Source organism: Coffea eugenioides, chromosome 1 (genome assembly GCF_003713205.1).
Source record: "Coffea eugenioides isolate CCC68of chromosome 1, Ceug_1.0, whole genome shotgun sequence".
NCBI classification, from domain to species: Eukaryota; Viridiplantae; Streptophyta; class Magnoliopsida; order Gentianales; family Rubiaceae; genus Coffea; species Coffea eugenioides.
Window position 1 is genome coordinate 50,617,933 of NC_040035.1, and position 16,928 is coordinate 50,634,860.

Below are 16,928 nucleotides of genomic sequence, written 5' to 3' on the forward strand. Positions count from 1 at the left end.
TTAACCCCTCAAAAGTAACAAAGCCCAAATATATATATATATATATATATATTAACAAGTCTTTTGCAACATATTGAGTAGTAAATAAGTTTTTTTTTTTTTGCGTTGAGGGAAGATATTACAGTTTCTAAACCAAAACAAATTTCTGAGTAGCAACCCCCTATGATTAGTAAATAAGTTTCACCTGATAATATTGAAAATATTGCGCCTTCCACAACAGAAGTATACATATCATCTTTATTATGCCAAGACTTTGGGCTTAGACAAGAAGCTCTTACTTTTAAGAGAAACCGGTGTGAACTTGAATCAAGCTATGATAAAAGCAAGCTTTGTAAAAATATGGAGTAACATATAACTCGTTGAATAAATCAATCAAGTTTGAACATTTTAGCTGGTACCACCAATGGTGGGGGTGGAAGGTCAAGGGAAAATCACGTCAACTTTCCCTTCCATTAGACTAGGTTAGAGTAGATTATACAAATATTATCGATGCGACAAAGAAAAAAAAATCAAGTTTTAACATTTTAAGTTTTTGGCTTAATGGGATTTTGTCTACACTACTGATACGTTAAAAAGGCAGTACATCATACCACAAATCTGTTCAGAAAGTGCAGTATACCGCGTATAGAATGCTCCTGTAAAGTAAAAAGTGGAATAATTGCCTAAGTTCTTTACAACTTGGTAACTTTTACCTGGTTGGTTGCACATCCATCGTTTGCTCTCTAAATTACAGTAGTAAAAACTTGTTTAAAAGTGTTGGGTGGTCAAGGATGTAATCTTTGCTAGTCACCCGTTATACGGTTTGGTTTAGTCTACAGCAGTGACATTACGTATCATGACGCCTTTAACCAAATGCACCCTACTCAAGTCTAATAGTAAGTATATACCAATTCATGGTAAATCAGGAACCAAATGGCCAACCGTCAACAATGAGTTTACGAATTCCAATTGATCTACGTGAGTGCCAGGCCAGAAGGAAACAAAAAGGGAGCCAATTTGCAAAATCATCCCCTTTCTCTTCTTCTTTTGTTTTTTGTTACTTTGTATCCATGTAAATGCGTGCATATACTCGAGGGAAGTCAGAAGACGCCCTTTTTCCAGGAAGTGCCCAAGCGTAAAGGGGATAATCTATCATCTTAGTTGCACTACAAATCGAGAAAAGAGAGGTACAAAGCTCAGAATCAGCTGATGCAAAGCGTCAGCCAACATCCAAAACAGCAGAGAGAGCAGTCTGAGAGCCGCAAATATATTAGATAGACTTGCACGCTATGAAGCAAAATCTCACCAGGTTACGCATACTAAACACAACAAAATGGTTGCAACTGGCGAGATAAACCAGTGGAACTGAGAAGACCTGCGAAGGGACACTGAGAGTGAATTCCTTAGTCCAATCATGAACCGACAATTTTCAACTGAAGGATCAACTGTAGTTATCAAGCCCAAGCCCCCAAAGTCACAACTGTCTGCACTTTGATCATGCTGCTGATAGAAACTATTGAAAGCATAGGAAACATTTCCAGTCCAAGAAAGGTCAGAACAGGAACCATCAGGTGACAATGCACTACAATCCGCAGCAGAACATGCCTCCAGAGCATGTGCACTTATATTGGACAAGTCTTTGTTGTTATTCACAACACACCATTTGGGAGAGAGGTACTGGACATTCTGTGCATTTATGAGTTTTCCGGAGCCATGGACAAAATCAACCTGATATTTTGCTTGACCATCAAAAGTGAAGATGCCCCAGTGCCTCTCAAAATTTCCGGGAGTTCTGCTTCTCTGATCTTCATCTAATAGGCTAAATATGTAAGTCTCCACTGGCAGATCTCGAGGCCTTAGTGGAGTTCCTAATCTGCTATCAAGGTGGTCCACCAGGCCTTTTAAGAAAACCTGAGCTAGAGATGAGGTAGCATTTGCAGCTCCATCTGTAGGCCAACCAATTTGCCCAATGATTATATCCATCCGAGGGAATCCAGCTGTTGATAATGCCATTACAACTGTATCGTAGCTCAAATCAAAGCTGTTTTTGTATGATCTATGACTGTCATTACGGGGATGTGCACCTTCTCGGAAGAGAGCAAAGTCCAGGGAAACATTCTTATTTTGATGATAACTCAGAAAAGGGGAAATGGCAACAAAGAAAGGAGATCTGTGCTTGTTCAAAAACGTGAGAACTTCAGCCATGGTTTTGTTGAGATCTGGCCTAAATTGTCCTCTTGATGGCAGGCCAGATTCCGACTGGAAAGCGTCAAAGCTGCACGGAGTGACAACTTTTACCTTGTTTGCCAGGTTAACTTTGACCAGAGCTGTCTGGATGTTGGCAGCAGCACCAACTACAAATGGATAGAATTGCTCACCAAAACTCTGGAGAAACGGATCATCTCCAACAGCAATAAACCTGTAAATATGAGATTCAGCAGCACGTAAATCCATTGGATGTCTTTGAATGTAAAGAAACACCGATTGATCTCCTACCACTCATTTTTGGAGAACCCCCTCAGACACACATCATACAGAAAGTAGAACATAATTTTTCTTAAACACAGTTAAGATAGCATATACCCGTTACAGATCCGTGTAGACACAGCAATCACATTGTGAACCTAAGTTTCTTTGTCTAAATTAAGAACAATAACAGCAAGATTTTGAGTCTAGTGGAATATTTGCTATGAGCAAAAGCAGCAAAACAGCAGCCTGCATCAAAACCTAGCTTCATAAAGAAATTAACACTAAATAACTATAAGATACATTAATTGAATCAATAAGAGACAGGAAAGAGAAGCAACTGTCATGTAGGAAAGAGAAGCAACTGTGATGTATTTTTAGCAAGCAGTGGAATCATCCAGTTAGCTCAAAAGCCTCAGAAATGAAGGACTATAGAGTAAAAGTGCACTGCTGAATTTTTCTATATCTCTAATCCATTTCAAACAGCCATCACTGATGCAATAGCAGGAATCCACAGAAGTAGACTTTACAGGCTGATGTATTATTACCTGAAAAATTCCTAAAGCACTTGATAAAGGAAACCTCAGAAACAGAGAGAAAGGAAATAAAAATAAGTCCTAGACATTGCTCAATAACGTGCTCGAAAGCATATCAAACAGTGATCTTGATCACATAGGTCTCCCGTCGAAGAGTCAAAGGTTGACAAAAAGTATGATAACCAAAAAAATCAACAAATGCTGTAATGATAAAGTAATTCAGTGGAAAATCTTCTTAAATCAATCAAAATCCATTGGTTCTACACTTCTCTTAATAGGGTTTCATCCATTTGAGAAGGAAAACATGATTAACAAATTAAAATGCCTGGATTCAATATTTCATCAAACCAAACATGGAATTATGCAGTAATGGACGCTAATAATGCTCCGTTGCACACACAGTAAATGAAAATTGGAAGAAACGAAAAAAAAAATGAAGCACTATATGTTCTATCCAACAGGTTAAGTTTCAACTGCACTGAATGCAACCATTAATTATCTTTTTCTGGAAAGCATAAAAAGAAGACGCAAGAATCTAAAAATTGAGAGTTCCACTCCAGAGAAGAAACCAGTACTTCAGCATTCAGAAACTACAGTCCTAACTCCCAAAGTGAAGCCAAATTTCAGCTTAATAATGATGCAAATATGAAAAACGAAGGGGTTCCCCTGCTGAGAGGTTTACTTCATCCATTAACTACAGCACAATGACTGTATACCGTAGCTGGAACCAGTTCGAAAATGAAAATTAAAGTAAGAATGAAAGAAAAATACTCTACACGGACAGAGCCGGCACCATCAGAGACGTAGCGGGTGAGATTATCGTGGACCCAACTCTCAGCAGCCTTAAGAGACCAGTTCAAGCTACGAAGCATAGAATTGGGAATGCCAACAGTTACGTAAATATTAGAACCCGCAAGAGCCTGGAGGACATCTGGGTCAGCATCAAACAGCTTCACTTTAGTGACATTATTGGCCTTCAACAGTTGCACCACCTGGGCCGGGGGTAGAGGATGTGACGCCGAGGTGCCCCAGTTCACACCTATAGCTATAACCCTAGAGAAATGGACAGTACTCAACAGGGTTAGTAACTGCAAGGCAGTGTAAAGAAATGGGAGGGTTGTTGAAGCCATTGATGGATGAAAGAGAGTTTCCCTCGGCAACTTCTGCTTATTGAAGCATTGTGGGCTTAAGCTGGACTAGGGCGATGATGGTAGAGGGGAAGGAGAGGACAATAAGAACAGCACGGGTCCGGAAAAGTGCAGCTAAAAAGCTGGTTCAAAATATTTAATATGAATGGTCGGAATTTTTGTCACACGACAGCACTTTGACTAGTGAAATTAACTCTCTTTTTTTTTTTTTTTTGTGAAGGTGCTAATCCAGTTCGCGGTGAGGTGGATGACTTGTGGTGTTAACTTCAAATACACTTATTGACATTACATGTTACAAAAAAGGTCTCTAATATAGAGCTGCAGTGCTTTTTTTTTGTCCAAAAAAGAGACAAATTAACGGAAAATCCTACCTCTTGATTTTTTTTGGAATTTTTTTTTATATTTTATTAGTTAGACGTACGGCTCGTATGGATTAGGTGTTTTTTAGCATGCTTTTAAAAATTTTTACTATAATGATATGTACAAAAAAAACTTTTTAGTGTAGGTAGTTATGTGTTTTTAAGGGAGTGTTTTAGGATATTTTTGAAATCGAATTTTTTTTGGAATTATATTTTAAAAAATGAAAAACCACCCACCACCTCCTTCGTCCTCTATAAGGTGATGCTAAACTAAATAACTCAATTCAAACTTGCAAACTACTCGATCAACAACTCAACTCGAACTCATTTTGATCACATTCGAGTTCGAGCTACTTGTTTAAACTCGTGAGTCGAGTTTGAACTCCAATATTTTGTAATCGAATGTTCGATGAGCCTAAGCGAGTTTTTTATAATATTTATTTTTTTATATTTGTTATTGTGAAATATCAATAATATCATTTATTTAAAATTACATGTAAAATATTAGTTTTTATTACGTAATTTTGATTCGACTCGATTGAATTTGATTAGGCTCTATTAGATTTAATTAAACTCAAATTCGAGCTCGAGTTCAAGTTACGTAAATTGAAGTCGAACTCGACTTCTAAAATCTCGATGAGTTCGAGCTCAATTATTTTATATTGAATCGAGATTGAGTAGTGCACTATTCGAGTTCAACTTGATTCAAAATGCGCTCCTAATTCTCTCCCTCTTCCTCTTCCCTCTTCTCCCTCTTCCTCTTTTCTTTTTCACTCCCCTCCTCTCCCTTCTACTTTGATCACGGCCCACGCTCTAGTTGCAGCCCCTACTCTATTAGAGTTAATTTTAGAGTGTTACTATAAATTCCACGTCTAACCTTATTTGTGTTTGGCATACATATCATGATATATCATAGCTGAATATTTATTTTTCCATTTAGTTTTTTTTTATGAATTTATCTCTATGTATTCATCATCTAAAGATATATATTTCACTACAATGGTCATATGATAGATAGGTCTCTTTATTGGATAACTACACCCCCAAGTTTGAGGTTTAAATTTCTTTATGGTAGCACCGTCGTCGACTTTAGCATTACTAATGAGTAAGTTAGCATTGTTGGAACTCATATTATAACTAGCATTTGCTGTTAGAGAATAAACTAATTTAAAAATTGAATAACATACTCAACGGGGCATGAGCTCTAGTATCATAGGTATATCTTTGAAAGACCGAGATCTTATTGGAAATGTCATTTTTTATGTAGTCTCAAAGAAAATGCCATTTTTATTGAAAATTTTTTAAACATTTTTTCATGAATATATTTTTTAGTATTTTTTTAATTTCACATACATCAAATTATTACAATATATTTTTTCATAAAAACTTCAAAAAATAGGAATCCAAATGGATTATAAGTTTTGGTAAAAAAGTATTTATAATAACACTTTAAAATATCCTTTTAAATTTTTAAAAATATCAACAAAAATACATTCAACAGGATACCAGTGGCGGAGATGTGTAGCTGTAGCCTGTAGCTGTTGGTGAGTGGGCGATGGTGGAGGGAGGAAGAACCGGCTGTTTTGAAAAATATAAGAGTGTTTTAAATTTTTTTAGATAAACACTAAACATTTTTTCTAACAAATACTGTATAATAATTTACAGTAAAAAATTTTAGACACACTTTTAAAACAAATCATCCGAGCTGACCGAATTGCAGTTTGAGAATTCAATTGTATTGTATTATTACCCAACAAAAAAAATATATTTGTATTGTACAGTAGAATGTTTTTTCGAAAGCAAGCCAAGCCAAGGGAATCTTACACTATTCACAATTTCCTCTTTTTCGTAGGAGATAAGACATGGAAGGCGGTCACTGGCTAGGATGTGCTGAGAATTGAGTAACCATAATTTACGGAGTAAATTATTGTTGGAAGATGGCAAAGAAAGAAGAGGTGGTCTGTGTGACGGGAGGCAGCGGCTACATTGGGTCTTGGTTGGTCCGTCTTCTGCTTGACCGCGGCTACACCGTCCACGCCACCGTCAAAGATCTCAGTAAATATTCATATCCCTTTCTCTTCTATAGTAATTAACTCGATTTTATCACCCCCTCCCCAAAAAAACCAAAGGGGCCCTGATTCTGGGGAGCTAGCAATCAAGTTAGTTATATTAGTAACTAATTTCATTAAATCGGTGCAGAGGATGAGAAAGAGACGAAGCATCTAGAAGCATTGGAAGGCGCTGAATCCCGTCTCCGGCTGTTTGAAATCGATCTCCTTAACTACGACTCTATTGTCTCCGCTGTCACCGGCACAACCGGCGTTTTCCATCTCGCTTCTCCCTGCATCGTCGAAAAAGTTGACGACCCCGAGGTCTCCTCTTCAATTCTCACACTTCATTTACTTGCTAGTTGCTACTACTTGTCTCATTAATTAGTCTAACTGGTGATCATGGAAATCCATATTCGCTGTTTCTGGTGTACGCTTGATTAAAGAATGAGCTATTGGCACCGGCGATAAACGGCACCATTAATGTGCTGACGGCAGCGAAAGAGCTAGGAGTTCGGCGTGTGGTGGTCACCTCGTCTATATCCGCAATTATCCCCAGCCCTAATTGGCCTGCGGACAAGGTCAAGAATGAGGAATGCTGGGCAGACGAAGAATACTGCAAACAGAAAGGGGTAAAAGATTTTTTTCTTTTTTTATTCCGGTGATTTCAGTTTTCTAAAGTAATGGTTTTCCTACTTTGTTTGATCAAGTCCTTATAAGGGTTTTGCATCTCCCACAGAATAAAGGCAAAATATTTTTATCAAATGTATCAGATTTCTGCAATGGAACTGCATTCTTTTGGCAAAAATGAAACAGGAAGGAATATGTAAAACACTATGTTCTTTATCTCCTTGGAGATGCACACAGCCAATTGAGTATAAAATGTCTCCCTTTTTCTTTTCATCATCAGAATATGTATACCGCTGGAGCCTCGATTGCCATAATGTCACACAATAGTCTTCTTCTTGTTTGTGTAGATACTAGTATTCTTTTATGCTGGATGTCCTGAGCTTCAAAACTTTGCTGGGGATTTACCTGATGACTTTTGGTGGGACAGGTATGGTATCCACTTTCTAAAACACTGGCTGAAAAAGCTGCATGGAAATTTGCCAAGGAGAAAGGATTGGATATTGTAGTGGTCAATCCTGGAACTGTAATGGGCCCTATTCTGCCCCCAGCTCTGAATGCAAGCATGTTGATGATTCTGCGCCTTCTTCAGGGTAACCATGATTTAAACTGACCTAGATGGTTTAAGTCAATTCTGCATTTTTTTTCATGTCAGAGCTCTTAGTAGATGCATGGGGATAGCCTGTGATTTGTGCAACACATTTATACACATGTTAGGGAGCAGATTGTTTAAAGTATATATACTCCTCTATACAGGCATGATGCTGTGGTATCTTTCTGAGTCTCAGGTCCTATATCTGAGTTAATAGATTCCTTCGGCTGACTCTATGTAATAGATGTTGCTTAAAGAATGTCAAGTCCTTTACAACATGGTGTCACTCTTCTTTTTTTTGTTTTTTTGGGTTGTCCAGATGTGTACATGCTTATAATCTATGCTGAACTCTCTGTCTTTTGGTCTTGGATTTAGGCTGCACAAATACATATGAGGATGTATTTATGGGGTCAGTCCATGTCAAAGATGTGGCCCTAGCACACATCCTAGTCTACGAGAACTCCTCTTCAACGGGAAGGCATTTATGTCTTGAAGCCATATCTCGTTATGGTGATTTTGCTGCTATGGTTGCTGAACTTTACCCAGAATATAAAGTGCCCAGGTAAAGTGCCCTAGTTCATACTTTAATAAGGTGTATTTATGAAGCAATAACATATAAGCTGGAGACATATACTGCTGCTTGAAACTTAGTAATCCACCATTTTCTTGCAACCAACCCAGTTCCATTGCTAGAATTAGCACCATACATCTATTAGGATCTGCGACTGTACAGTCTGGGTTTCTGATGGAGGATGAAAGGAACTTGATTTTGGAGTTGCTCCTATAAACTCAGATCAACTTGTTGGGGTTAGTACGGCAAAACGAATTTCATTGTTTTTGGATTCCATCTTCGGAGTGTTTCAACTCCAGCTCCTGCGATGTATGATATGTTAAATGACTTAAATCCTAAAATGAAGATAATGCCCTGCACAGATTTCAATAAAAGTATGAAGCAAAGAATATAGAATACAGCCATCCTTGTAAGAGCCTAGATGAAGCCTATCTGTTAGATTGAAATTAGAGTACATTGCTGCTTTCTAAAACGTCTTATCGGCACTGTACGAGTCCTGGCTGTTGCTAATTAAAGATTCAAAGCCTGCATGGATACTATTTTGTCCTTTATCTCTAAAACTTCTTATTGGCACTTGCATGAATCATGGCTCTTGCTATTTAAAGATTTAAAGCCTAGATAGATATTAATCTCCATCTATTGCTGCGCCTTTGAAGAGTTGCAATATTCCCATCCAGTGATAGAGGTAGGAAACCATGAAGTTGGGGAGCAAAACACAAAATCACACTTTCCTTTTGTTTTGCTCCAAATATGTATGCTAGTGCGAGTATGATTTGGGAGCCTACTTTGAGAAAGATGTTTGCTATTTCAAAATCTTTGAGAAAGATGTTTGGAATTGAATGCTACGTTTAACCTTATGTAGCCAAAGCATCAAAACTTTTATGCTCTTGTGGAGCTTCTTTTTCTTTTAAAATTTTCACCAAGCAATGCGGATGGTAACTGCTAAGCTGGATTAAATGGTTGTACGTTCTTAAATCTATTTTGTTTTGGTCCCTGAAGGGGCAATTACTTGCTTGACTTCTAGAGGGCACCAAAACCGCGGGGTTAATGACTTGGTGTCACCACACTTCCTGCAGGTTGCCCAAGGATACTCAACCTGGACTGTTGAGAGCCAAGGATGGGGCTAAGAAGCTAATGGACTTGGGTCTTCAGTTCATTCCCATGGAGCAAATTATCAGGGATGCTGTGGAGAGCTTGAAGGGCAAAGGATTTATTTCTTAAGTGTCTGATGTATTGTAATTTTTTTTTTTTTTTTTAAAAAGTACCATTCTCCAATTGAATGGGCTGTTACCTCTATTCTGGCACTTAAAAACATATGCGCTGTGTTGTGACAGTTGAATTAGTATATGTATATCACGTACGCGAGTGCATTATAACATCAAAAACTGTTGCCAGTGCCTTGAATGACTCTCTGACAATAGGCATTTGCTTGCCCAGATGAGAAATTTGTCAGTATTCATTTATTTCAGCGAGAACTGCATTAGGCCTGCGGTTCGCCTTCTGTCACTTCCATCCAAGCCAAGAGTGACACACCCGGCTTGTTTGTTGATTAGTAGCCAGTAACTATAACGTTGGTAAAACAAAAAAATCATTGTTAGGATTCCGTGGTGACGATTTGGAAAGTTTCGGGCCGGGTCAATATGGGGGAAATCTGGAGGCAGTTGCCAAAATAAATCAACAATTTGGGGGGCTAAAACTGGAGGATAGAAATTTGCGAGATGCTCTGCTGTATTGCAATCGTTCCTACCGGGCTAGGCGGGTAATTTCATTTTCAGAGTTCAGTTGCGTGTGATTATTGAATTCAGCCTCCATCATCATCATCACTATTATTATATACAAAAGGACAATCTGTCCAGAGAGGAGGAGCAGTCATTTACTGACTTCAGTTCATTCAACAATGCATCTAGACTAAAAATAAGGACATGTTCACGAGTTCGTTTGATGGGTCGTTGAAGTGTGAACGTGAAAGTAGCAAATACTACTACTAGTTCTCCCTCGTGGAAACTTCAAAGCCATTAGTGGGCACATTGCTTGACTGCACGAACTTCCCCAAATTAAATTATTCCGTTGAGCGGACTAAAGCATCTCTTGCTTGTGAATTGTGAAAATGAAACTGAAAGCAACGCGAGGGCACAACACAAATATCTAAAACTTAGAGGGCACTTGGCAGACTCCAGCCAGCTTGAAGATCTCCGAACGACACAATACTAACTAACTACTCCCTACGCAGTTGTCTGCAATGGACGCTCGAGGAAGAAGACATGTACCTCTTCGATGGCCTCTGCTAATGCTATCCTTGATCATCTCCTCTTCCTTAATCTCTGCTACTTCTTCTGATAAAGTTACCCTGGAGCTGTACTATGAGACCCTTTGTCCCTACTGCGCCAATTTCATCGTTAATTATCTGTACAAGCTTTTTGATACGGGACTCATCGAGATCACCGATCTCAAGCTCATCCCTTATGGCAACGCTAAAATCAGACCCAATTCCACCGTCGTTTGTCAGGTAGTACCAAAATTGACCATCCCATTTATCATCCTCTCATTCTTGCAAGTGAAGATGTACACCTGCTTTATTTTTCCTAAAAGAGAATACGTGCGAAAGAAACAAGCTTTATATGTTTTTGCTCTGTGAGACTACTGTTTGGAGTCTCAACCACTCTTCTTTGGAAAGATGGTAGAATCTTTGTACCTAACCGTCAAGACTCGAGATTGGTCTTCTCCTTTAGCTTTCCGCGTCTCCCTTTACAGTTCTTAATTTTCTGTTTCAATTCTATAAATATGAATCTTAGAGTTGTTACTTGAAGCATATCCAATTAGCCACACAACACGCTAGGAATCCACGTTACATGTCTAACGCTTTTGTTGTTAAACTGAGCTCAGATATTTGTTGAATAGGCAAAAGTATACATCATTATAGTGAGACGGGCATGCTTGTGAGACATATACAAGAATATTTGCTTTTGATAGGTATATAGATACATAAATTAACACCGATCCTGCTGTTCTCGGGTGCAAAAAGGCTTCACAGTGTATTAAATTTTTTAACATTTATATACACAAGAAGAATCTGCCTTCTCGAAGACTCATTGTTAAGACAAACTGTGTGGTGAGTTGATAAGAGTGCACTGTTGAACTCGTGGGATTTATTTCTGCTTGCTGTTTAATTTTCTGAATTTTTAGTTATCTTTTTGAAAATTGACATGCTAGGTTGGTGTAACTTCAAGAAAAATGAGAGCCCTTATGTATTTAAGATTAGTTGACGGACAATTTTAGCCGTTAGCTTAAACTTTTACAGCAGTGCATATTGTGGTCCAGTTTAACATTTCATTACTTACAAAAGAAAGCTGAGCGGCAGAAGAAGAAAAGAATTGGATTCTCTAAATACTTAAGTTTTTCATTTACTTTTTCAAGTAAAGGAAGGGAAAATGGGAAAAAAAAAACGAAATAATAGTTGATAAATAAAGGATAACAGACTGGTGGGTATAATACTATCTTCCCAGGTTGTCTTTGTCTATGAAGAAGAATTCTTTTGCTTGTTTTACCCTATCTTTTGATGTGTAACCTCTCGCTATCATTGACGAGGAACCTGGAATATCTGTAAAGAATTATGAATTTCAAGCTTCAGAGTCATATGATTCCCACATTTCACATGACTAAGATCTATTTTCTCCTTTTCTTGCTCTTTCTCACGTTCGTCTCTCCCATTTCATGCAAGAAAGTATCATTGGGATTATCCTATGAAAGCAATTGCCCTTATAGTGTCCTTTTTGTTGTTGAAGATCTATATAAAATCTTCTATAATGGGCTCATTGATATAGTTGATCTCCATCTGGTTCCTTGGGGTAATGCCAGAATCCTTGACAACAATACCATCCAATGCCAGGTTTTTGGCACAATTTACTTTCGTTTTCTCAACCTATAAAATTGTTGATTGTTAGGCAACTGACAGTAAACAGAATTAGCATTCTTGAGTTTTTCGTTGTTGCTTTGTTAGTCACCCAGGAGATTGATACTGAAAGGAGTCAAGTATTCTACAACTGATGCACATATGTAATTATTTTCTATTTTCTGGTGGTTGCAGCATGGACCATATGAATGCTTACTGAACACCATAGAGGCGTGTGCAATCGATGTGTGGCCAGATGTGGTGAGTCCTTTTGTTTTCCTTTGATGCACCTAAATGGATATAATCCAAGCCTTATATTGCCTGATTATACTGAGAGCTTTATAACATTAGTTGCCGCTCTGTTTCTGGGGTGTAACCAATTTCGTTCTTCCACCTTGTTGTATTTTATATTTTTTATCTTTTCTTTTCCATTTTCGCTCTGAACTTCATAAATACAGTTCAGTTTGTTTATGTCGGATGATGGCATAAATTTGAGGTGTGTTCAGTAGAAAGGGGAGTTCTTACCACTTGAGCTGCATCCTTACCTCAATGAATCTTTCCTTCCAGTATGCCATATACTGGAAGGAAGACCTTTTGGTTATATCTGTGACATGTATACAATGAGAGATTATCATTGCAAACTTTCTAGCTTGTCACTAAATGAACGCATGAGCGGTACATATTGAAATAAATTCTAGCTTTGTTATTGCAGTTTTGCTTCGGATTCTTAAGGCTGAAATATGGAGTTTTTGTTTTTCTTGGATTGTTTTCCAATTTCCCCAAATGATGATATGGTTTTAATTAATTTGCTTATATCTGTAACTCGAGCCTTTTATTTTTATTTTTTTCTGCAGCATGCACATTTTCCCTTCATCTATTGCGTAGAAAAACTAATATACGATGGGAAGAAAACTGAGTGGGAGACGTGCTTTTTGAAGTTGGGTTTGGATGAAAAGCCTGTCACTGATTGCTATGAAAGTGGACGTGGAAAAGAGGTTAGTTTCCTTGGCTTATTACATACTACGAATCTTTTTTACAATGTACCTGATATGCACATGACAAGCATTTGCGAATAAGTCTCTCTAAATCGTACAACCAATGGGGAACCATGTCTGCTACTACATTTCTTTTTGTGTTCCTATCTTTTTGTGAATTCAGCGTCACTTTTGCGAATAAGTCTCTCTGGTTGACCTGTAATAAAAAGTTAAAAACCTGTCCTGTGCAGCTTAATCTAAGAAATGCAGCAGTGACAGGTGACCTGCGACCTCCTCACACATACGTGCCTTGGGTAACTGTGGATGGACAGCCGCTTTATGATGTAAGTTTTCCTTCAATAGAGTATCATGTAATTTCATGAGTATATTCTCTTTGTTTTTTCTTTCAGAAATGAGTTATCAGCTGTTTATTTAGGGTTTAAAGAATTTTCAGTGCATCGAATACTTCCTGAAGTGTAGCTGGTAGTAACATAGTTCGTGCCTAGCGCACACACTCAAAATCCCTTCTTGTCTTGTGCTTCTCTTCTTTCTCTAATCTCCAACAACACATACAATTTATCCCTTTGGGTTTGTCCAGATAGCAAGAGTGTAAGGCTGCCTATATTTAGTTGTAAGTGGAGAAGCTCATACTAGAGCAAACCGAAAGAGGAAAGTCTTCCTTATTTACTGATGAAAATCCATCATGTGTTTAACTGTTACAGGACTACATAGACTTCGTAAGCTTCATCTGCAAGGCTTACAAAGGAAGTCCAGTGCCTGCTGCTTGCAGTGGATTGTCTGCAGCTGACGTTAGCGAAAAGGGAAGTTTGAACATTTTCACTCCGGTCTGCTATACAGGGGTGACAATTAAGTCGTTATTTTCCGGCATAACAACAGCTGTAGCATCATGGGTGCGGGGTGTTACAGAGGCGGCAGCTTGGGAATAGATCCATGTTGCTCTATATCATGCTCAGGCTGCTACTGTCTAAGAAAAGACACTACTGTAATTAGTCTGTTCATAAGGAGGTTATTCTACTTTAAGCTATAGGAAAAACGTTATGCTTTTTCTACATGATTGTAAGGTTCTCGTAATGATCATATGTCGCCTGTGAACGACGCAAGTATCCATGGATCCGCGAATACAAAAACTATACCATCTTAAATGTTCTACGTGTGTAATTTGAAGGAAAAGCAGTCTTTTGCTTGTAATAATTTCGACTTGTTATATGATTCAATCTTGAATATGAGAAAGTGCAATGGGGCCAGAGTTGCAGACAAGATAAATAAAATGGCTAATTCTGTCGTAGATGCTGGTGATGGAGCTTAGCAAAACAACTGTTAATAAAGGAAATAAATTTATCAATATTAGGCGCTTCCGGTGGGGCGTTTGCTTAGTTGTTCCGTTCGGGTATAGCCGTAAAACTGTGTTAATATGATGGTGGGCTGAAACATATCCATTTTCCCCATTCATTTTGGTGGGGATGGAGCGAAAGTGTTGGAGTTGGACGCATTCTTGGTTCTCGTTTTCGGAAAATCCGTTGGTGAAGATTTCCCACACTAAATAAGATTAATGCAGGTTGTTGAGTAACAACCGGTCGATATGTCCGAGTGGTTAAGGAGACAGACTCGAAATCTGTTGGGCTTTGCCTGCGCAGGTTCGAATCCTGCTGTCGACGTAGTTTTCGTTATCTGTCGAATTGCTTTTTCCCCTTCCACGTGAGGCAATTAATTGCGTCGCAATCTCCAGAATATTTCAAATGGGAATGGGTTTCATCCAATACCGCAATTTGAAGAAGGTTAAACTTGGGCTCCTGATTTCGCGCATTACTAGGCCCAATTCCCAGCGTACGCTACCCAGTTCCACGATTCAAACCTTCAAACTGACACTCTTGGCCCCAACAACCGAATTTATCATCCTTGATTTTCTTCTTTTGGGTTTTGGAAACAAGATTTTATTGTCTTGAATTAGTTCAAAATATATTCTGCAGTTGTAATTTTTTCTTTTCCCTTATCAATTTCAATAATCTGTCGAGGGCCCTTTTCCCTCCAAATTGATAACATAATAGCCAATTTGTTTTTCATTAAACCTTAGGGACTATTTTGGTCCAGCTGCCAAAGTATGAAACAAGAAAATTGCAATTCTCTCTCTCTTTTTCTCGTTACCTATTTTGAGATATGTTAACTTGAATGTACATCTAGCTTTAATTTAAATAACTTAACAGATATGTAAAAGGCACCCCTTCAAAATATATCAAATCTGATAACCACAAAAATAGTAGAATTGATAAATTAAAAAGAAAGCTCATTTACTCCAGCTTTCACAAATATTGGGAACTACCATAAGTCACAATAAAATTAACAAGAACAGAGCCCAATATTTACAATTTAGCTAGTCAAGTCTAGTCTATGCATCCCCTTCTACAGCAATAGACTGCTATTTATTACCTTAAGGCGGAGTGAATTAGACGTTAAACAAAAGTATTGATCGAGCCTCAAAAAAGAAAATCCCCATCAACGACCAAATCAACCATTTCTCTACAGCACCCTTGGGCTGTGCATTATTATCTTCTAAGTAAACCTTATTTGGCACTTGAGTTTTTTACCAAGTTTGTCAGTTACAAGTTTTTTAAAAACTTTAGCTGCAGTAATCTCAAAAAACTTTTCAAAATTTTTAAACTATACATTTCAAAATATTCAAAAATTTACACACTTCAAATTTTAGACAAACATCCAAAAAAACTCATTTGTCAAACGGGCCTATATGCAACACGTTATTCGACCCAGCCGACAATTTAAGGCCATCTAGTCTTCATTTTAGAATGATTGGCAGCCGAATAAACAAAACTAGTAGAAAAACTGTGCTTGTGAATGGGGCAAAAGAATGAGATGGGCTGAGAATTAGTAAACCAAAAAAATAAATAAATAAAATTATAAAACCTAAGTACGTAGATGAGAGCCCTGCAAATAAGACAAGGCATATAATGTTTCTTTAAGCGCATGAACGTTGTATTTATGTTGGAGAGGATACCAGCATACGTGAGTAGAGGGCAATCATCTAGAAGAAGATGGCGTCAGCGTCACCAAAATAATTAAGTGCTAAAAATAATAATTTAGTAGTAAGTAGTACATGCATAATGGAGCACTGATTAAACAAACATATATGCTGCCAGTGCAGGGAGGCAAATGGATACGTGCGATGTCATTTCTTGAAGATTTGTGATGTTATTTTAATGTAGTATGATTTTTAAACAAAAACCAATCAAATTGTTGGATTGTCTTGCGCAAATAGTAGTAATTAACAAGAAGCGAAAGAAGAGAAAGGATGAGGGATTATCTTACCAATTCTTTCATCATCAACTGAAAACGTATGAGATGGATATTGCAATATTGCATTGCAGAAATTTCAAGACATGGTACCGGAGAACAAGTAACTTCAAAACAAAGACAAAACTATATTGAAACTGTATAACATCCTAAAAAAAGGTCTGATTTGGGATTTCAGCATAGAAAAAGAAAATAAAAAGAAGAGAAACCTCAAACTCAAACTATGAGGGGAAATGTTAAAATTTTTTTCATCTTGGTTAAGAATTTAGGGAAAAAGATGGGATGATTTAGGACGTATTGTCAACGCCAGTATTTTCTTCTGCTGCATCTGCAGAGTTACAGTTTGTGGGAGATTTTACAAGGCTTTAATTTAGCCAGTTGTCTCTTTGTTTCTTTCCAATGCGGAGGGAATTTT

The 16,928-nt window shown here is 37.8% G+C and overlaps 3 protein-coding genes and 1 non-coding gene across 5 annotated transcripts; 3 read left to right on the plus strand and 1 right to left on the minus strand.

The window, feature by feature from the left end:
- Positions 1–697: 697 nt before the first annotated feature.
- LOC113750597 (glucan endo-1,3-beta-glucosidase 9) lies at positions 698–4,221 on the minus strand. The gene is made up of 2 exons (XM_027294557.1): positions 3,753–4,221; positions 698–2,398 (listed from the first exon to the last, which is right to left on the minus strand). Exons 1-2 carry the CDS (start codon positions 4,109–4,111, stop codon positions 1,282–1,284), a joined length of 1,476 nt encoding a protein of 491 aa, XP_027150358.1. The 5' UTR covers positions 4,112–4,221; the 3' UTR covers positions 698–1,281.
- A 2,090-nt stretch (positions 4,222–6,311) lies between these two features.
- On the plus strand, positions 6,312–9,730 carry LOC113764683 (cinnamoyl-CoA reductase 1). The gene is made up of 6 exons (XM_027308653.1): positions 6,312–6,543; positions 6,688–6,860; positions 6,983–7,168; positions 7,594–7,756; positions 8,131–8,317; positions 9,403–9,730. Exons 1-6 carry the CDS (start codon positions 6,426–6,428, stop codon positions 9,545–9,547), a joined length of 972 nt encoding a protein of 323 aa, XP_027164454.1. The 5' UTR covers positions 6,312–6,425; the 3' UTR covers positions 9,548–9,730.
- Positions 9,731–10,257: 527 nt separating this feature from the next.
- LOC113782558 (gamma-interferon-responsive lysosomal thiol protein) lies at positions 10,258–14,433 on the plus strand. Of its 2 annotated transcripts, none has more exons than XM_027328522.1 (5): positions 10,258–10,832; positions 12,411–12,476; positions 13,070–13,210; positions 13,441–13,533; positions 13,912–14,433. In XM_027328522.1, exons 1-5 carry the CDS (start codon positions 10,566–10,568, stop codon positions 14,134–14,136), a joined length of 792 nt encoding a protein of 263 aa, XP_027184323.1. In that variant the 5' UTR covers positions 10,258–10,565; the 3' UTR covers positions 14,137–14,433. The 2 variants fall into 2 exon arrangements, with proteins under 2 accessions (XP_027184323.1, XP_027184268.1); XM_027328467.1 differs by lacking the exon at positions 10,258–10,832 and adding an exon at positions 11,851–12,212.
- A 350-nt stretch (positions 14,434–14,783) lies between these two features.
- Positions 14,784–14,865, plus strand: TRNAS-CGA. Its single transcript has one exon. It is a non-coding gene; the product is annotated as a tRNA-Ser (tRNA).
- Positions 14,866–16,928: the final 2,063 nt, after the last annotated feature.